The sequence below is a fragment of the Barbus barbus genome (genome assembly GCF_936440315.1).
Source record: "Barbus barbus genome assembly, chromosome: 6".
NCBI lineage: Eukaryota > Metazoa > Chordata > Actinopteri > Cypriniformes > Cyprinidae > Barbus > Barbus barbus.
In genome coordinates this window covers 19,118,164-19,139,953 of record NC_136734.1, presented here as the reverse complement: position 1 = coordinate 19,139,953, position 21,790 = coordinate 19,118,164, and the positions used below count along the sequence as shown (strand labels likewise).

General features: G+C 40.7%; 2 protein-coding genes across 9 annotated transcripts in view; both read left to right on the top strand.

The window, feature by feature from the left end:
• Positions 1 to 407: 407 nt before the first annotated feature.
• On the top strand, positions 408 to 7,712 carry LOC306871439 (coiled-coil domain-containing protein 158-like). Its single transcript, XM_079419378.1, has 5 exons — positions 408 to 656; positions 1,563 to 1,641; positions 1,729 to 1,798; positions 4,116 to 4,349; positions 5,276 to 7,712. The coding sequence occupies exons 3-5, from the start codon at positions 1,777 to 1,779 to the stop codon at positions 5,443 to 5,445; spliced, it is 426 nt and encodes a 141-aa protein (XP_079275504.1). The 5' UTR covers positions 408 to 656; positions 1,563 to 1,641; positions 1,729 to 1,776; the 3' UTR covers positions 5,446 to 7,712.
• Positions 7,713 to 7,954: 242 nt separating this feature from the next.
• The window catches only part of LOC306871437 (uncharacterized protein), a 67,960-nt gene continuing 54,124 nt past the window's right edge, over positions 7,955 to 21,790 (top strand). For 5 of the 8 annotated variants that reach the window (XM_079419375.1, XM_079419373.1, XM_079419370.1 and 2 more), the window contains exons 1-12: positions 8,459 to 8,592; positions 8,867 to 9,013; positions 14,110 to 14,270; positions 14,976 to 15,123; positions 15,252 to 15,446; positions 15,959 to 16,050; positions 16,667 to 16,786; positions 16,863 to 17,041; positions 18,785 to 18,903; positions 19,257 to 19,330; positions 19,416 to 19,467; positions 19,558 to 19,641. In XM_079419375.1, the coding sequence (XP_079275501.1) occupies positions 8,891 to 9,013; positions 14,110 to 14,270; positions 14,976 to 15,123; positions 15,252 to 15,446; positions 15,959 to 16,050; positions 16,667 to 16,786; positions 16,863 to 17,041; positions 18,785 to 18,903; positions 19,257 to 19,330; positions 19,416 to 19,467; positions 19,558 to 19,641 (1,347 nt within the window). In that variant the 5' untranslated portion in view covers positions 8,459 to 8,592; positions 8,867 to 8,890. Of the gene's footprint in view, positions 8,593 to 8,866; positions 9,014 to 12,911; positions 13,105 to 14,109; positions 14,271 to 14,975; positions 15,124 to 15,251; positions 15,447 to 15,958; positions 16,051 to 16,666; positions 16,787 to 16,862; positions 17,042 to 18,784; positions 18,904 to 19,256; positions 19,331 to 19,415; positions 19,468 to 19,557; positions 19,642 to 21,790 lie in introns of those variants that run through there. The other 3 variants (XM_079419372.1, XM_079419376.1, XM_079419374.1) reach the window with 3 other exon arrangements.

The following is a 21,790-nucleotide window of genomic DNA, read 5'->3' as shown; positions in this document are numbered from 1 at the left end:
CTTACACTTAACCAATTAGAATGTTTCTTACCTTTTTTATTAACATTTTTACATTTAATTGAAGGATTTTGCGACATTGATTATTGTGACAGATATCGCATGTTTCTGGTGCATGTGGTAAAGGCCCACTGGATTATTTTATATAATTATGTTATGATTAAACACAATCATGGCCTGTATCAAAGTCCCTTTGCCTGTTTTTTTTTTTTTTTTATTGCAATTGAACAATCAAATAACAAATAATAATACACTTGAACATCCATAACAATGAAATGACAGTGGATGACAAAAACACAAGGAAGACAATAGAAACATTTTAAGTAGTCCTACAAAGAAAAAAGACATATTAAAGTCCCTTTGCCTGTATGAATGGAAAGCCATAGGAAGTGACGTTTTACGAGCTCTGTGGTCGCTATGGTGATGATGGTGGCTTCATTGCGCCTGTTTGCAAATTAGCAAGCAAGTTAGCTAGCTTTGGCCAAATCTTGCTGCAAATGCAAACAAAATAAATGTACCTTCAATTTAAAACTGGTTGTACTTCCAATTTAATTTGTAGCTAAAGCGAATATCCCGCTTGTACAGGATGCTTTCTGGCAACCACCTGCTGTCCACCGGAAGGGTTTCGGCGAGCTACTTCTCCAGAACAAAGCTACTGTGTGAGTTGGCAAGTTAATCTGGTTGCACATATTTATCTGTAAATAATATGTAATAATATTCAGATCGTACAGTGAGTAGTTCCTACAAGTGGAAATTAAGTTTAATAAATTTACTATGGATAATTAACAAATATGCTAAGAAATCAAAACATTTGTCTTTTATTTATTTATTAGATCTACAGATTTAGTGGATTTCTATATTGTATTTTACCTACAGCTGCTATCAACCTAGAATAAGAGTAAAAATGATGATTAGTTTGATCATGTTTTATTAGAACATCACAAAAGTACAAACACAGTAGAAAAGCAGTGTACACACACCATACAAAAGAACACACTATTGTCAAAGTATAGCACATAATATAGATGGAACCGACCCTTTGTATTTGTCTCTCTGGGGAACTTGGTTTTAAGGTTACTGTGAGTGATCCATCCCATCACATTATACAGGTCCTTTTAAAAAAATTAGCATATTGTGATAAAGTTCATTATTTTCTGTAATGTACTGATAAACATTAGGCTTTCATATATTTTAGATTCATTACAACACAACTGAAGTAGTTCAAGCCTTTTATTGTTTTAATATTGATGATTTTGGCATACAGCTCATGAAAACCCAAAATTCCTATCTCAAAAAATTAGCATATTTCATCCGACCAATAAAAGAAAAGTGTTTTTAATACAAAAAAAGTCAACCTTCAAATAATTATGTTCAGTTATGCACTCAATACTTGGTCGGGAATCCTTTTGCAGAAATGACTGCTTCAATGCGGCGTGGCATGGAGGCAATCAGCCTGTGGCACTGCTGAGGTGTTATGGAGGCCCAGGATGCTTCGATAGCGGCCTTAAGCTCATCCAGAGTGTTGGGTCTTGCGTCTCTCAACTTTCTTTTATGTTCTGTTACAGCTCATTACCAGTCATGACCAGAAGGTGGCAATATTGACTGAGAAATTTTGGTGCCTACAGACTTCCCTCTTTAGTTACAGTAAGTTCTCATATATATATATCCTCCCAAATAAATAATTTTCATTCTGTCACTTTTTGATTAAAATGGTTCTGTTTCATGTTTAAGTTAGAAAACCGGCTGAAAGTTTATCCTGTTTACCCCAGAGAAAGATAAATGAGCTGGAGTCAACAACAAGGTAATGAGACACAAAACACAAAAACTGGAGAACTTGGATGCTGTGATGATAGATGTTTCACATTAGCACTGTCTGACTGATGCATCTGGTATGCTTGATAGCCTTCATATGCTCAATGTGGCTGTACTCTACAAAGAGAGCAGGGTTTGTTGCAATGTAACTGAGTTGGCTGCTGGTTCAGGTCAGTGGAAGAGGAGCTGGCTCAATCCCAGTCCCAGGCCAAGAAGGCCGTGAGAGGAAGGGATCTCTCAGCCCAATTACAAACACAGCTCTGCCAACTTACAGTAATAAACAGCAGTGTTTAAGACAAGTTTGTTATGTTTGCTTTTTCTTTTCAGGGTTTTTTTTGGGGGGGGGGTTATAAGAACTCTTACAGACATGTCAACAGGAATTTTCTATTTTAACACTGTGTCTCTGTGACACTAACAAAACATTGATTAGTTTGTTTGTGCATCTAGACTAGCCCAAAGACATCTCAACTTTAGTTCAAGCAATAGCTGAGATTAGGACAGGCTTATCTATTTGACTGACCAATGACAGGCAGAGGAGGGGTCAGTCTTTATTTTTGCAGTTCCACTTGGGGACACTATTGGGCCAAAAAAAAACCTTTCAGCATTAGGAAATGTTATGAACAGTAAATGTGCTAGTCAGTGGTCTTTATCAGAGGTATTTAACCTTATACTGATATACATTGGCGGCATCACACCAAAGCAGAAGTTTTTATTACAGATGCCGTAGTAGAATCTCCTGTTGACAAGTGTACACTACCATTCAACACTGAAATGATCAAAAGTGACAATATGACATTTATAATGTTACAAAATATTTCTATTTCAAATAAGTGATGTTCATTTGAACTTTCTAGTCATTATAGAATCCCGGGGGAAAAACGGTTGCCACAAAAATTTTAAACAGCATTTTCAACACTGATAATGAGTTTCTTGTAAAATTAGAAATAAAAAGTTTCTTGAGCAGAAATCAGCATATTAGAATGATTTCTCAAGGATCATGTGACCCTGCAGACTCGAGTAGTGGCCATCACAGAAATAAATGACATTTTAAAATGTATTAAAATAGAAATCAGTTATTTTAAATTGTAATAATATTTCTGTGTTTACTGTATTTTTGATTTTAAAAACTGCACCCTTGTTGAGTATAAGACACTTTTGATCTGTTGGCAGAGACAGAACAGAGTCTGCACAGTCAGATAGAATTGATTTGAGATCAGCTTTATCAAGCCAAGAGAGAGGCAGGTCAGCACAGCCTGTATCAGCCTCAGACTTGAACAGGAATAAGTGCAATTGCATTGTGTATTACAGGATTTAGCACATTCATTGTGATTGTTCAGAATGATGCAAAGAGGAATCACTGTTTCAACACCATTGATAAATGTTCTTAATTATTAACTTGACACATGACTGTTGACATAAGGCGACATCATCTGTTCTCACATTATTTATAGCAGTGGTTTTGCTTTCATTTGAGATGAAGACGCCTACCGAACAAAGTAGCAAAGTTGCCTATCCTACAAAAGTAAACAAATAGCTCCTTAAAATAAAATTAAATGATAAATATCACCATGAGCTTAATACTATATACAAAAGTGATTTCTCCTCCCTTTTAATAGCTGATGATTTAATAGCTTTAATAGCTTAATGGCTTTTTTTTTTTTTGCATCTTCGTAACTATGCACAATTATATTGAAGGATTTTTTGTGAAAAAAGCTGTAAATTTACTCATACAAGATGTAGATGAGTGCCTTTCTTTATCGGAACAGATTTGGAGAGATTTAGCTTTACATTACTTGCTCATCAATGGATCCTCTGCAGTGAATGGGTGCCGTCAGAATAAGAGTCCAAACTACTGATAAAAAAAGAATCACAATAAGTAATCCAGTCCATCAATAATGTCTTGTGAAGTGAAACACTGCATTTATTTAGAACTATTTTGGAAGACTGAGTCAGACATGATGACTTTTTTTACTGGAGAAAACAATAATATGGACAAAGGATTTGTATTTTAGCTGAAAGCAACAGTTTGAGGATAAAAACTTTTGGATTTTTATTTTTTCTAAGCACGCAGCTTTTTACTTCATTCGATGTTGATTGATTCCCTGGAGTTGTGGATTTCTTCTGGATTATTGTGATATTTTTATCAGCTGTTTGTTTCTCATTCTGACGACACCCATTCACTGCAGAGGTGAAAAATAAAAAAAACTCATCTACATCGTGGATGACCGAAGGTTGAGTAAATTTTCCGCAAATTTTAATTTTTGGGTGAATTATTCCTTTAATTGCTTTTATCTGCCTTTTTCTAGATATCTGTAAACCCTTTTTAACAGACTGTGACCCACCATTTGAAAACAACTGGTTCTTCAGAGAATGTAGCCGTTTTTTGCTCATCAATGAAGCATTGAAAGAGCTGCTCGGCAGTAAGACTTGTGAGCTGGAACGAGAGAACCTGAAACTCAAGACCCAGCTGAGGACCGTACGGGCTGAGCTGGACCAGGCCAACAGTTCCTTGAGAACACTGGAGGAAGCTGATGGGCATGGTACTGTACAAACACACACATTTTAAATGATCAATTCTTTAAGCTGAGCACTCAGATTCGCCCTCAGTAACCTCACAGGACTGGCCCCTGAGATCAAAGCTTTGAGAAAAAATTTCAGGAAAGTCCTAATTACACTCAAATACAAATATAGGCATCCGTACCATTCATAGCACTGCTGATATTTAAAATAAGGATGTTTTTACACCGTCTGCAGTGTTACCTCAGGAAAAACCAGAACTAGGCCAAGTGTATATAAAATAAAGGACGGAAGACCACACCTTACGTTACTGGATTCATTTACGTTCTTTACAGAGAGCCAGTGTGTGGCCATCGTTTTGTTGTTCTGCGTTCTGGATAATGGCAGGAAGACAGCGTACTGAGATTATAGATCTTGTCCATGCACTCCTGCTGTTATTCCACTATGTACTTTTCCATCACTTAATCTGTATAAAGTATAGCATTTGAACATTTCTACAATGTTCTCAGCTGTTTGTCTTCAGTGTACTGAGACATTGTTAAAGAACACTTGTTCTCGCTTTGTGCCGTTACATAATGTAGCTATGATTTCTTAGGTCTGACCTCTGTAACCCTCCATTGTTTCATTTTGTCCTATTCAATTGTGAGAGGGACTGAATGGGAAAATGGTCTCATATGACGTAAGTTTCAGTTCATTGGTTCACTGGACAAAGTGTTTTTTGAAAAGCAGACAATGCATTAACAGTATAGTTCAAGTTATTCTCTTGTGAACGTGATGCAGCTAACATAACAACCTGAGTTCATTCAGTTTGAATGTCAAGCATTTCACAGATAGGGCGACACCTCACTGAACATAATATTCCTTTTTCTGACAGGACAGTGACTAATTATTTTTCAGAGAGTTTTATTCGTGGTACTTACCACGGTTGACTGTTTTATATGTATTTCAGGTCTTAAGATTGCTCTGGGAATGCAGAAACAGATCACTGCTAAAAGGGAGCAGACTGATTTCCTGCAAAGCCAAATTCAGCTGCTGGAGGAGAACATAGAGAAGCTCAAGATGGTGGGGTGCATCCCTAATAACAACTTTCTGTTTCTCACAATACCACCTTTTTACTAATTAGTGTGTCTGTGTGATCAGTGTTGGACGAAATACACAAGTCAAGTACTTGAGATACCCTAATAAATTATAACTCCAGTAAAAGTAGTAATTTTACAGTAAAAGTCAATGAACCATGTTAATTATTTATTCTAGCCAGCTTTTTCTTTTTATACACTATTAAAATATGAAACTTATAAAATATACTGTAAATTACTGATAATTCAAATGTGCAAACAAATTAAATTTGTATTTTAAGTAGTTTAGAAATTACTGTACAATTTGCGAACGAATCGTTCAGTGTAACTGGTGAATTTAACCAGCTCATTGAAAACAAACAGCTTGTTTACAAATCTGACATCACTCTTGAGTCTCAAGAGGAGGTGGCAAGGAATTATATGTTTTTATGAAATGTGGAGTTAAAATATAATATTATGCTTTTAGAATGTAGTGAAGTAAGTATAAACGCCCCCCCCCCCCCCCCCCGCCCCCCATAAAAAAGGTGGTGTCCAGGCCCAGACTGTTCAAGCTGCTATTAAATTACAGACCGTTTGGAAACACATCTGATATCATAATGTTCAGATCAAAAAAACAACTTTTCTATTAGTTCAAAATAACTGGAGAAAGATATTTTCTCAGATGTTTCAAAGCATTGTAAAATGAGTTTTGGAGTTTCGGCCTATGTCCTGAATAGACATGCCATTTGAGAGGAGGTCTCTCTTCAGTGGGATAGTCCACAGGGGGGCTACCAGCATCTCCACCAGTTCTGGGAACCACGGCTGATTGGGCCATTTCGGTGCCACTAACAGAACAGATTCCTTTTCCTCTCTGACTTTGCAAAGCACGCGAGGCAGAAGTTTCACTGGATGAAAGGCATACTTGCGTACTTTCGGCCAGCTGTGAGCTAGTGCATCCACTCCCAGGGGAGAGTGTGTCAGTGAATAAAACAGCGGGCAGTGAGTGTTCTCCGCTGATGCGAAGAGATCCACCTCCGCCCTGCCGAATACACTCCAAATCATTTTGACTGTCAGAGGGTGTAATCTCCACTCCCCGTGGATTACTCCGCCCCTCGACAGTAAATCCGCGCCGTAGTTCAGGCGTCCGGGGACATGTACTGCACGGATGGAGAGGATGTGTCGATATGCCCACAGAAGGAGGTCTCTCGCCAGCTGCAGCAGTGGTCGCGAGCTCACACCGCCTTGGTGATTTATAAACGCTTCCACTGTCATGTTGTCCGTCCTGATGAGAACGTGACGGTGAAGAATGTCTGGGAGAAAGCACTCGAGCGCTAGGTGTACAGCACGGAGCTCCAGACAGTTTATGTTCCATGACTTCTCCGTTTCTGACCATGTCCCGAAGACTGGACTGCCATCCCATACGGCTGCCCAGCCCGTGCTCGATGCATCTGTCGTAACATTCTTTCTCCTGATCACATGGCCGATACGAACACACACCGGGGGAGGGGCGGAGATCAGCGGTCATGAAGTGCACTGGAAGGGGACCTGCAGCAGGGGGGTGAGGAGCACGTGGGCACTGAGCCGGCGCGGGCTCGTCACCTGATCCTGACAGATCTGCATCAGAAACTCGCGGCACTTTCCTCCTTGTCTCGAAAGAGGCTGCAGAGGAAGAGCGCGGCAGAGCTAGTTGGGCGAGTTCATCGCCTTGGACGATGGCCACACGGAGCCGGAGACTCATATCTCCGCAGTGGGGGCAGCAGGGGCGTGTCTACGTGGTGGCCAGGGGTGGCACCGGCCCCCCCTGAAATTTGGCTGGTCACCCCAGGTGCCCCCCCTACCAGATGTCTTGCGATAGGCTTGTTTTTAGTTAATTTCTAACTGCATCTGATCTGGCGTACCTTGGCATGTGTAGGCAGCTGCCTAGGGCCGCTTTCTTCTCTTCTTTATTCATTTTAGGCATTTAGCGTGATCTAAATAACAAATGTCGAGAGCGCATAATGTTACGCGATCATGTAATGCGCGAGCACGAATCTCTCCACTCGCAAGCGGATTTCCTTCACTCGCACAAAACTGGACGTGTGCTTTTAAATCTACATTGTTCTTTTATGAATTGGCTCGGGTCTCACTCAGATATTGTGAGTATGCTCAAACGTTATCCTCGCTGAAGACCAGAAAAGCTTTTTTTTCTAATTCAAGTGAAGAGTAGGCTTTTCTCACTAAATGGAAGCAAGCTGAATATAGTTGGCCTTCTCTAGTTATTAATTTTATTAATACATATTTTAGTTAAGTGCTTAAATTGTAAATATGCATTTATTAAATTATTTTATGTAGTACATTTGTATTTTGTTGTTTTTGTATATAGTTAGCTATAGAAGCATATCAACCAGGTTCCAGAAATAATCACTAAGGCTGCTTCTGAAATAAGTGGGGGTGCTCTCTTAATGCACATTTTCACATATTTTGTCCCTTCTATTGCTATCAATATGCTGCTACTTTGAGAGCGAATCACGCATAAATATGCAGATGTCATTCCCAAAACTTTGCAACGTGTGTGTGGGCAAAAAACAAAGTTGTACATTTTAAATGGATTGCTTAGAAAGCTCGCAAAGAGTGCTCATAACTAATAAAGCTGTCACTCGATCTCACAAAGTTCTGTGAGGACCAATGAATCGCACACTGTGCAATTAATAGCCTATATAATATAGGCCTATTAACATCATGTATCCCCCCACCCCCGGCCACCCTCTTTTAAGGCAGTGCCCCAGACTGGTCCCCCCATTTAAAATGCACTAGACACGCCCTTGGGGGGCAGTCCGACCCCCCCCAAGCGCCGCCTCTGCGTGGGCACGACCTAGGCAGAAGACGCACGATTCGTGAGATTGAGGTCTCTGCAGAGTAAAAGAGGGCGTTTCTGAATTTGTGGGTGTTTTCAAACTGCTGGGAGTTTCTCAATCATACAAACAAAATTATCCCCCTTACCTAACCCCACCCCTAAACCTACCATCACTATGACGTCAGCCAATCAGGACACATGGTCTAAAAACGCCCCGATTTGGTAACTCCCATTACTTAGCTGCAGAGACCTATACTTGCGATTCGTGGCCATCAGAGAGTTCGATTGGCTCCGCACAGGAGAGGCAATCGCGAATCATCTTCGCTTCCGAAGCTCACCGAAACACAGCAGGGGACGTGCTGCAGCGTGTAGATCACGGTGAGTAGTTCTTCTTGTTGAAACTGTGTTTCTCAGGCATGACTGGCTCATTTGAATGCAATAGTCAGGGAGGAGGAGAAGCTGGTAGTCTCTTATCTCAGCATCATTGGGGTCGTGAACGCGGACTTCCCGATGATAGAAGAGGGAAAACCTTTCTGCCTTTGAGACTAAAAGAAAAAAAAATAAACGGAGACATACCGCGAGGTTCTCCAGTAGAAGTTCAGAACGAGAGAGAAAGAAAGAATAGTGTTATTATTGTTTTTTTTTCCTACAGATTAGCCAATTTAAAACATCAAAAATGACTAGAAGATCTTGTGCCATTTACGCAACCGGGATCGTGTGCGCTCATTTGCTCATTTTGGGAATCACCCTTCTGGTGGCTCAAGACTTCCAAACAATGATTCAGGAACGGATAAAAAAGGTAAGTAATTTATAAAGTGTTTAATTCTACGAAAAGCTCATGTTCTGCTGTAAAACCGGCTTTTAAAGTGATTCGGGGCTAATTTTGTCCTACACGAGGCTTCTGAGCATCAGCTAATATCACTTGAGGTAAGCTTTGCGAAATCATACCACAAACAAGTCTAAAAGCTGTCATATTATTCTCTTCAATGAGAGACAAGTTCTTGTTCTTCCTCGCGGTGAGACCCAGACTACACAATTTCACGTTATGTAGACTAAAAATCTGTCGTGTGGTCATTTAATGCCCCCTCTTTAGTGTGTAGGTGGTCAAAGCATGATATTAAATTACCGTGATGTAAATGTGGTTTTGTTAATAACTCTGATTAAAAGTGGGCTGGTCGCTGTCTGTGACCACGAAGCCTATCATATAAAAAATACTTGGAATTCTGACCTCCACCCTCAGTATTTTTAACTAAGTGTAGTATTCAGTGTGATTCCCTTAACCTGGAATTCATGGGTGGGTGTTTGTGGTGGTCTGTGGGCGAAGTCAACTTTGCTGGATGTTGTACCATTTATTGACAGTTGCTTCAAAGCTTTATAACTGAGCTTATAAACTGTGAACTTTTGATATTCAGTAAGTCAACTGTGACACTCAAACATGTCACACTGAGCCGTCAGGCTTTCCCCGAGTTCACACTTACATATAATAATAACAAGAGTAAGTTTATGCGTATTTGGCGTGCTGTCCAGGGGCAGGGCTCCGAGCTCGGTAATCATTCCCGAGCCCGGGGTACTCCCCTCGACCGGGGAGAGGGTACGAGCTCGGCATTTAGCCCGGACCCAGAGGGAAATACAGATAGGGCTCCTGCGGGAGCAGTCACTGCTGCGGCAGTGGGGAAATACAGATAGGGCTCCTGCGGGAGCAGTCACTGCTGCGGCAGTGGGGAAATACAGATAGGGCTCCTGCGGGAGCAGTCACTGCTGCGGCAGTGGGGAAATACAGATAGGGCTCCTGCGGGAGCAGTCACTGCTGCGGCAGTGGAGAAATATAAAAACGGCTCCTGCGGGAGCAGTTACTGCGGCGGCAGTGGAGAAATATAGGAAAAGCTCCTGCGGGAGCAGTCACTGTGGCGGCAGTGGGGAAATACAGATAGGCTCCTGCGGGAGCAGTCACTGCTGCGGCAGTGGGGAAATACAGATAGGCTCCTGCGGGATCAGTCACTGCTGCGGCAGAGGGGAAATACAGATAGGCTCCTGCGGGAGCAGTCACTGCAGCGGCAGTGGAGGAATATAGAAAAGGCTCCTGCGGGAGCAGACACTGCAGCGGCAGTGGAGGAATACAGCTGGGCTCCTGCGGGAGCAGTCACTGCTGCGGCAGTGGGGGAGTATGGACAAGGCTGGAAGTAGTGCTGTTGAAATGAATGGGGTGGGGATGGGCCGTTGAGGGAGGATATAGGTGATGTTAAAGGGGGGTTGGCTATGGAGGGTCTGAAGTTTGGGTTCTTAGGGATGTATATCATTAGAGGGGTAGGCCGACTAGTGTTTGGTGAGCTTCCTTGATGTGGGAGCGGTCTGATCGAATATAGCTTTTGAAAGCTTCTGACGACCAGCGGCCAAGCTCTTGAATCTGCTGTGGTTGCTGCGCCTATTCGGAACGAATGGCTGGAAAAGTTTTCGGCTGGGGTACCAGAAAGGAGCAGGACTGACTTAAGGTGCTTTTGGAACCAGAAGCGAGTGACGGGGCGGTTGGAGTCGTCTGTAAACAGGGGGTCGGATGGGAGTTTGGCCTGTGATTTCCTGAGGTGGAGGAACGTTAGGAGGGCTTGGTATGGTAATATGGGCGATAGGAGGTTGAAGGTGTAAATGAAGTGGCCTTTCTTTGACTGGTCTGTTTTACTTCGCTTAATGAAGTAAGAGATAGTTTCATCGTCCAGCACCGCTAGATCAGAAATGGTGGGGTGAATGATTGGGTTAAAGCTAGATGTGATAGCGAGCTCAGAGCATCTGAGAAAGCCGAAAAAAGCCAGGATAAACATGGCGTCGAGCGTGCGGGCGGTGTGGACGGAATGGTAACCTCTGCGGAGGGTGGAAATACATTCAGTCAAAATCCTTAAGGTTATGGGTTGCCTGGAGTCTGGGCGGGTGGGATGGGCTTTTTGGATACCTTTGATGAGTAGGGAGGTTTGGGAATTGGCTATTTGGGGGGAAGGGCAACCATATAAAAGTATGTGGAAAAATTGAATTCCGCTTAGATAACCTTTAATAGAGCTGATTTGGAGCTTTTGACATTAAGATGGGAGATGAAAGAGGTGATGGAGAGCAGGGAAAAGTCGGGGAACAGCAGGTTGTAAGCTGATTGAAAAATTTTGAAGCATTCCCATGCTGTTAGGTAAGACTGTAGGGTCCTGGGGGATACTGCTTGAAGAATCGAATTGTAGGACGCGTCGAGGAGAGGTTTCAGAGGATGATTTACGGGAATATCAGCTTGGAATAGGGAGGTACCGGGTTTGGGAGCGGGTCCGCCTCTGGCGCCAACGTCCTGAATTTCTGGAAGGCAAAGCGAGAGAGAGAGTCGGCTATTAGATTTTTGGACCCGGGAATATGTTTTGCAGTTATGATGAATTGCTCGCGAGCTGAAATCCAAATCAGGCGTCTTAGCAAGGACATTAGCGCAGGTGAATGGGAACGGCCTTTGTTAATGCAGTGCACTGTAGCCTCGTTGTCGCAGTGGATAATTATGCTAGTGGCAGACCACTCTTTGCCCACAAAGAAAATTTTGGGGCTGCTTCTGCAGCCGAAATGAGGTGGACGGAAAAGTACAATTCTTCCTGCCAGCAGATGCCGAATAAATGCCAAAAGTCTGAGTGGATGGGCATTACTTTAAAGGCAGAGGTGATGTCGACTTTGGCCAGCCAAGCGCCACGACCCGCAATTTTGATCAGCTTAATGGCTTGGTCAATGTCGTGGTAGTGGAGGGAAAATTCTTCGAGCGGAATGAGGCTGTTAATGCTCGGGAACGGGGAATTGTGTGGTGATGATAAATCACTTATGAGGCGTTTTTTACCTGAAAATTTCCTGGTAGCTATGCCGATGGGGTTAACTCGGAAAATGTTGAAGGGGGTAACGGAAAAGGGGCCGATCATGAAGTTTGCATCTATTTCTTTTTTGATTAGGATATCGACGGTTTCGGGTTCGGTGAGAGCGGACTGGAGATTGGGGCAGATGAGGCTTTGGGTGGGGAGATTTCCGATGCCGGGGTGGAAACCGTGTGAGAGACCTGATATGACATAATCGAAGAAATATGGGTCGGGGTGATGGAGCAGTTCTGTGGGTAAACGAGAAACATTTACAGGAGTCAAATATTTTAGTGGGGTGGGGCCGGGGCTTTGGGTGGCTCCTCGCCGCTAGCGGAGGTGTGCTCGCTCGGATGCGGCGGCTTGTGGAGGCTAAGGCCAGCTCTTCGCCAGGGTGGGTTAAAAGTTCGGTGACTCGAGGAGGAGGGTGGCTGCTGGTGGCGGCGGCATCCAGGGTGCGGCCTAGGCTTGCTGAAGGCCTTCTGGTGCGGCTTTGTGGCCAGAGGCCCATCCCCGAAGGAGTGGTGAATTGTTCTTGACGTGAATAAGGAACGCCGCGGCCCTGACTCGTTTTAGCCACTGCTTTGGACGGAGGTGGAGAATTTGAAGGCTCCCCGGACTGAAGAGAAGCGTAGAGGGCGAGGAGTTCCGGCTTGGTAGAACGGCTTGGAATGAAGACGCTGGCGCTGGTGAGTACCTGGCGAAGTCCTGCCACGGTCCATTTCCCGCGGCTGGGGCGTAGGAAACGGCTGATGTGAAGGATGATGCTGGAGAAGGTGGCTGACGCCTTGGAGATGAAGATGACGGCGTGCCTCGACGCCTGGATGTGTGAGCAGGTGCTGCACGGGAAGGCCGGTGGCCCCGTGTTGCAGCCGTGGGCTGGAACGTGATGTCCTGCGGAGCGCTGGTGCAGAGGACAGCAGCTGGTGATGCAGGAGGATCCGTCGTTTCATAGGATTCCTCGTTTACAAACAGTTCAATCTCTGACATGATTTCTTCGATTGGGTGTGCCAATGTTGGAAGACGAGAGATAATGACGGTAAGACTGCTTGGTTATTTATAGGGATTCTCTCTCGAGCTGATTGGATAGGTGGTGTAATTGCTGATAATGAATTGGCCGTGTTAAATATCTGCGCGTGCTCCTCCCGAAATTTGTTAATAAAACATCACAAGTTCTCTCTACAAAACAACTTTTTCAAGCCCTCAGGTGATATGTGTCTTTTCGAGTAGGGTGTGGAAACAGAGAGTCATGTTTAAGGAGTTTGTGACACAGTATGCAGCTCTGAGGCAGTTTTTATTCAGTTTTTTATCTCTTTTGACAGTTAATACTTCCTTTGCTTGCTGCTTTTGCAGCAGCTTTTAGCTCAAGTTCAATGATTGATTTTGAAACAAACAACTTTTTTTTTCAACATAAGGCGCTTCTTTAAATAGTGATTCTAGCAAATCACTTTCCTGTAAGGACCTTTGAGACGCCGAGGGTCCAGTGAACGGGGGCCGTGATGTTTGTTGATTTGAAGCGTCTGTTCTGCTCCACTGCTGAAGTCATGGCTTCTGATTCCAGATAGCGTTATCCGCATTTCAAGGCAGCATTCTGGAGTAAAACCTCCTGGATGTTATGAGTTTGTCACGAGTCACCCTTTGGAGCCTCGTTTTGTCTATTACTACAAAATGTTGTGCTGTCACATGTAGTCATGAATGACATTGTTCTGAAATTAGTTTGTTGTGTCGAAATAAACCTTGTTCTTCCGTCTGAGTTCAAATCACGACACTCAAGAAGTGAGAAGTGGGACTGCTGAACCTACGTTCTGATGAAAATTCAAATACCAGGGAAACGTGTGTCGTGGGTCGCTGATGTTGATGTTTCTCTTCGTCTTCTGTAACTCTGAATCAGTCAAAACGTCAGCCGGCATTCCGCTTTTGTGTTCGTTCTTCCCTAAATTTGATTGAAACTCAGTTTAAACATTGACTTTAACCTCTTTGAACAGACAGCATCTTCTGGTCCTTTGGTGCTCTCTCTTGACCTCTGACTCTGTTTCATTCACAGGAGATCACGCTGGCTGAGAACAGTAGAGTTTTGGAGGGCTGGAAAAATCCACCACCACCTGTTTACATGCAGTATTTCTTCTTCAATGTTACCAACCCAGAGGAGTTTTTGGCTGGGAAGGAGAAGCCCAAAGTCACTCAAATAGGGCCATATACCTACAGGTGATTTACACATCTTTATATGTGATGTTGATTTACCAGTCTTGAAATATACTCAATATTCAGATGTTCATTTTTATGATTCTGGGCCGTCTGAAGTGTTTTGTTTTCTAAACGATACTGTCTGTTGTCAGTGACAACAAGTTTTGCCCCCAAAGTATAGAAATGACTCGGGCTTTTTTTTTCGTAGATAGAAAACAGGAAACGTTCACCTACCCACTTTAAACTAAATATCAAATATTTATCATGCGCTTGTAAAATTGTTATTATTTGCAAAGTATATGTGTTTGTTAAAGAAATTAAGACATTTATTCGAGGATGCATTGAGAAGATCAAAAGCGACAGTGAAGACATGAATATTGATAGAAAATAGTTCAGTTTCAAAAAAATACTTTCTATTCATGAACAAATCCTGATTTTTTTTTTTATATTTTAAACATTGATAATACTAAAGAGTGTTTCTTGAGCAGCAAATCATGATTTAGCATGATTTCTGAAGGATCATGTGACACTGAAGACTGGAATAATGGCTGCTGAAAATTCAGCTTTGCCATCAAAGAAATAAATTACATTTAAATATATATTAAATTAGTACTCAGTTTTGTTTAAATTGTAGCATTTTACAATATTATTTTACTATATATTTTTGATCATATATATGCAGGCTTGATTGTAAAATTAAATTAAAATGCTTCTTTCTATTATCAGGGAATATCGACCCAAGGAAAATGTCACTTTCCTTGAGAACGGGACAAAAATCTTTGCCACAAATCCCAAGAGCTTTGTGTTTCTTCGCAACATGTCATCAGGAGATCCTGAGGTTGACCGTGTGATAACGGTTAACATTCCATTCATTGTAAGAAGGGTTTTGTTTTGCATTGGCAACAATTCATTTTGCATTTAAATTTAGTCTGCCCATAGCATTTGTTAAACTGATTATCTTTGCTTATAATTTGCTTTTGAATTCTTTCCCTCTTGTTTCAGGCTGTGATGAACGAGTTGAACTCCTACTCCTTCTTTCTGAGGACTGCTGTGTCTATGTGGATGGGATCCATGGGCATTGAGGTGTTTATGAATCGCACAGTCCATGAGGTCCTGTGGGGTTTCAAAGATCCGCTGCTGTCCAAAATCCATGACATGAGACCAGAAGTGGATGAGCATTTCGGCCTTATGTACAATGTAAGAATCTGCAGTTTCATCATATTCAGTGCCTTAGCCAGTCTAAATAGAGATAAAATGCGGCCTATATGGGTCATATATTTGTGCAACCAACACAAAGTAGCACACGCAAGATCTAAAGCACATATACGATCTGAACAGGATAAGCAAATGATGTTATCATGACGCTGTGCGTCGTAGACTGCAGATGTTGACCAGTGTGTCAGCCTTGACATAGTGGCCTGGTTTACTCTAATGGGTTTTAGACTTTCTTCAGGGATTATATATGGTTTAGATTTAGGACAGATATTAAATATCTTTGTGTAATCGTAGGTATAATGTCAGTACCTTGAACCAACGAGTAAGCAGTTTGCATTAATAAAACATTTAGTCTTTCACTCTGCATTCATATCATGGCCGCCAAACACTTTTTGAGGACTTTCTACTCATCTTTACCCTTCTGTGACTTATGTGATTATTTTCCGCTAAAGGTTGAAGCATTATATTAAATTCCATTTATGTTCTGACCACAGAAAAATGGAACCCATGAGGGTGAATTTGTCTTCCACACTGGAGAGAAGAACTACATGGACTACGGCAAGATTGACACGTGGAATGGCATCAGGTACCTCAATGCTTGCGTAATCTGCATTGCCTTACTGACATAGTGAGAATTCTTGCATGCTCATTGGTGTCTGTTCTCATGCCTTAGGAAATTGGGTTAAACACACAGCATGCCTGCATTAGATGCTAGATAAGTCCATATCAAAGTATAAAGTCCAAGAAAAGAGCTCCTGCGCTTCTCAGTTACCCCATATCCTGATTTCAGTTGACCCATATCCCAATAAATACAACTTCAAATCTCTTTGCAGATACAGAATATTCTGCATGTACACTACGGGTCAAAAGTTTGGAATAGTGTTGTTGTTTTTTCATGAATCTCATTTATTTTCAACAAATCTCTTGTACAATATAATATGTCCTTGCTGAATAAAAGTGGGTGCTTATAAAACAGCTATTTTAAATTCTAATAATATTTTACAATATTTCTGTTAATCAAATAAATGCTGCCTTCGTAAGCATAAGAGACTTTTGAAATGCCATTATTCCAAACATTTGAAATGTAATGTACATTTTTGGATTATAATTATGGAGAATTAAATGCGTAATAAACCCTCCTTTTCCTCCTTAGTACCTGTGACAAAAACAATGTTCACATCTATTAATTTTCTCACTCGCAGACAGATGAACTGGTGGTCGTCTAACCAGAGCAACATGATCAATGGTACCGATGGCAGTGTCTTCCACACCTTCCTGTCCAGGAAAGAGCTCCTCTACATCTTTGCTGCAGATCTGTGCCGGTAAGTAACGTGTTTTAACACTTACAAGGTACTTTGTTACTTGTACATGGTTGCTTACGTTTGTTATTACACGTAGATCCATTCATTTGGGTTACGTGGCTGACACAGAAGTGAAGGGCATCCCTGCCTTCCGCTTCGCCCCTCCTTCAGATGTACTCGCTCCTCCAGATGAGAACCCCAATAACGCTGGTTTCTGCGTGCCTGCTGGGGATTGTCTAGGAAAAGGTGTGCTCAAAGTCAGCGTCTGTCGGGAAGGTAAGCCTGTCGTGTTGTGTTTAGTAGGTTTTTTACAGTGGAAAAGGTGTGGGATGTTTTCAAAAGAAGCAATTACCATGAATTGCATGGGAAAAATGGGGTAACTTTTTAAATATGGTAAAGCAGTCTAAGTGTGCTAAAGATTTGGGTGCCCTGAATAGCTAGTTCAGACTGACATTCAACCAAAGCAAACCAAGCATGTGTAAATAGTATTGAATTTCAGGGTTTATGGTTACTGATCGGTGGCCTCGTAACCTGAGTTCAAGTTAAATTGGTCTGCTTTTGTTTGCACACTCTTGGACTATGAAAGGGAAATCAGGGTTCAATGCTTAATGAATAACTTTTAGTGCAGTTTTATGACTCGAGCACTTGATTCACTTTAGGTGTCCTCTGACAGATTACGCTATCTCGGCCTCTATTGTTTCTGCCATAAACTAGTAGGCTAATATTATTATTGAACGAATGTAAACTCTCACTTTTATCATGTGAGTGCTCATGATAGGAAACAGCTGTCGTAATATGCACATGCTTTGATTAGTCATCATTCCTAGAAGGGTTCATGACTGTTCATTAATAGTTATATTTAGAGTGTTATTAAGGAATGGGACATGGGATATAAATCAGTGATATGGTACATATTACTCTTAGCTAATGATGGTCTAAGCACCTAAAATGTGGTAGTTTGTGTTTTTGGTGGTTGTTCATGTACTTTCCGTCTTATCTTTGAGTATGTGCCAACAAAAGAGGAAGTTAAATTTTCTGTTAGTGTGCATAAAAAACAAAAAAAGTCCCAGAAAATGCCGCAGGGACGTTATTTTAGATAATGGAAAATGTCAAGAACTGCAGATTTGCAGTCTGAAGTGTCACCTGCTCCATTGAGGCAAGTGGGGCGTTTTTACTTGCTTTGCATTCGTTGATCATTTACATGTCTTTATGACTTACAAACTTAAGCATTTGCGTTTGGAGAAATACATACTCTATCGTTCAAATCAAAAGTGTAAGATTTCTTTTTATAGAAATGTATACTTTTATTTGGCAAGGACACAAATTGATCAGGAGTGAGAAGTGAAGACTTTTACAATGTTACAAAAAAAAATCTATTTTAAATTTATATTGTTCTTTTATACTTTTCCATTCATCAAAGAATTCTGGAACAAAAATGAATCAATATTTCCACCAAAATATCAAGCACCAAAACCAAAACCTCATATTAGAATGATTTCTAAAGGACCATTTGACATTTTAAGACTGGAGCAAGGAATAAATGTATTTATTATATAAAAAGAAATATATTTAAATAGAAAACTGTCATTTAAAATTGTTATAATATTTCGCAATATTATTAATATAAATAAATGAGCTTAAATGAGACTTCTTTCAGAAACGTTGTTAAAAATCGTACTGTCGTTTTTCTTTGTATGCCATCAAGTGTATGCATTTGTAAATGTCATGGAAGTTATGTTATAGTTGTAAAATTTAAAATGTCACATTTACATTTTTTTGGTGTGGCCAGGAAAAAAAAATCTGAACTACTGGACTAGTCTGTTAGCCTGAGGCTTGACATGACTTTAATCATTTTTATGGTTTAATTGGTCTTTATGACCAGTGATTATAAAGCAATAGATGATAAAGAAGTTGTTATTATTGCATATTCACCGTAGAGCTTTCCTAGATGGGTGATTGTCAACCACTGATCCGAATAAAAGAACAGCAACTAATGCCTATTTCCCCTTCACTGTACAGGTGCACCCATTGTTGTGTCATTCCCTCATTTCTATCAAGCCGATGAGAGGTACATCAAAGCCATTGATGGAATGAACCCAAATCAGGAAGAACACGAAACATACCTCGACATCAACCCGGTAAGCAGTGCAGACGCTTTGTGATTTTACTGTTTTACAGCGACAGTACTGACTTGTGGTTTATAATCTGAAAGTCGTATACACCCGACCTTACCATGACAGGAAAAAGTAAGGTGATTCACCCCGATAACCACAAGTGAATGTGAAACTGAACCTACCTAACTCTATCTAGAATCCCAGTGATTGTTTTTGTAGCATGTCGTGATGGAAAATTGACTCATTAAGTTGGTGTTTGACGAACTCATCTTATTCCACACGTTGTTTCGGGTGGAACCAAGCAAAGACTGTGTGTATTGTGGTGAATATTGGTTGATTTCCAATAGTAACTTGTCCCATTGCTTTTTTTTCTGCAGACCACAGGGGTACCCATTCGTGCCTGTAAGAGAGCTCAGCTCAATGTCATACTGAAGCGAGTCCCTGGCTTCCCGTGAGTAAAATCGTCACAAAAACAACTTAAAGAATGTTCTGGAGTGAAGAAATGGAAGTCTCATTAGCCTTTTTTTCCTTTTCAGCAAAACAAATTTCCTGAATGAGACCATTTTCCCCATCATGTATGTCAACGAGGTGAGTGTTCATGTCATCCTTGCTCTCTTCGGAATATCAGTTTTTCTGTTCAAAAAAATTCATTTGTTTTGTTTTCTGCTGAATTTTTAGACTGCAACTATCGACGATGAGTCTGCAGCCCAGATGAGGACACTTCTTAATGTAAACAAGCTTGGTAAATGTGAAAAACTTCTGGTAAATGTGCCAGGATCTAAATAATCATTAATGTCATATTGACTAATAAATCTGACAAAAGTAAAAATGACATCGTCATTCATTGAAATCTGGTCACTAGATTGGATATTAGACTACACTGTGAAACTATATACTGTAAAAATGTTGAACTGTAAACTGTTCACTGTAAAATTTTGAATCCTAAATATGTGCTTCAAGTTGTAACATCTGAATTAAGTCAAATTCCAATTAAATTATTGTTTAACTAAATCAACCATTATTTGACTAAACCAACTGCATTAGGTACCACTGCACCAGTAAAAAAATAATGGACCAAGCTGAAATATTTCCTTGAGGCAGCAACTACAGGGTACTTTTTAAAAGTCTAATTAATAACTTTGCTAATAGTTTACAACATATTGACAGATCAGTATGGTTTATCATAGTGCATTACTGGTAAATAACAGTGTCTGGTGTGCTCATATACTCAGAAATAGACTGAACTAAAAGTGCAGCACCACGTTTCTGTATCAGACTGCATTGGAAACACATTAGACCACAATGAAACTTCTCCTCTATAACTGTTGGTTTGTAATGGAGCGATGAAAAGCTGTAGACTAATACAGTGGCATACTGACAAGCATGCATTTTAATACGAGTAGCATGCATATGTACCGTAAAATAAAAACATTAGCACCTCTGATTATGGCCAGTAATATAATACTCACAGAAGATCCGGTGTTGTGTAATATTCGGTTCCCGTGAAAAACTGTTCCAGTGGGTGGAGTTAACGTGAATAGTCATTAGTTCCCCTGTTGTGATATGTGTCTTTTCGAGTAGGGTGTGGAAACAGAGAGTCATGTTTAAGGAGTTTGTGACACAGTATGCAGCTCTGAGGCAGTTTTTCTTCAGTGTTTTATCTCTTTTGACAGTTAATACTTCCTTTGCTTGCTGCTTTTGCAGCAGCTTTTAGCTCAAGTTAAAATACAGGCTTTGACATAGGCTTATGAATGTATTCATTGCTTGCTGTGAATTCATGTTTACATTTAATTCACTAAAATCTGCACCTCTTGGCAGTGTAAGGACTTTGGTACAACATGGTAGTTATTTATTTAAATATAATTTCCAGTTGCTGGTACCCTCATAAGCAGAAGACCAGCTCTGGTATCCACTTTACTGGCATTTTGTAATGTGAAGTACTTCCACGTAAAGGACAAATGATCTCACTATCTAAATACAAATATTGGTTGTTTTTCTTACCTTGGCTGGAGTTGCTCGATTTTCTAACATGGCTTGATGTCCATTAGGACCTTCAAAGATCTCTCTTCTCAAGGTTGTTGAGCACGCGGTTGTGTGTAGAGGTTAATGCAGTAGTTTTTGTAATCGTGTTTTAACCTTTTTCATTCATTTTGTACGTAGGTAAAAATAAATAAATAATTAGTAATATTCAAAACATATTCCATCGAATAGCTGTAAGAAAGCTAATTAGCTATAAAGAACACAATCATGTACATTACCAAACAAGATTTATTTTACATTGTTACTAAAGATATATTTGAAATATATGCTGGGCTTTCTATTCATCAAAGAAGCCTGACAAACAATTTCATGCTTTCCACAAAAATATTACAAAGCAAAACCGTTTTCAACATTGATAACAATAATAATAAATCAGCACCAAATCAGCTTATTAGAATAATTTCTGAAAGATCATGTGACGCTGAATACTGCAGTAAAGTCTGCTGACAATTCAGTTTGAAACAGAAATAGAAAACAGCTTATAAAAATAGTTTCACAATATTATTGTTTTTACAGCATTTTAAAATCAAAGAAACGGAGCCTTGGAGAGTAGAGACTTGCATTAAAAAATCTTACTCACCCCAACTTTTGGCGTATATGTTCTTGTTAAGGTGTGGTCTGGTGTTTTTGCTAATTAAACTTTAATTGGTGTCTATAAGGTAAAATGCAAGACTAAAATCATCCTTTTTTTAACTAGGTGTAATTAACAACTGTTGTCAGTGTGGGCCCTGTCAGACCTCCTGAGAAACCATGTCCGATTAGAAAAGAGAGTCAATGGGTGTGACGCGACACAGTCTTACTTTAAAGAAAAGCTTTGGTCTGATTTCACTACACATGGTTGAACAAGTTGAATAGCCACAGATTTTCTTTA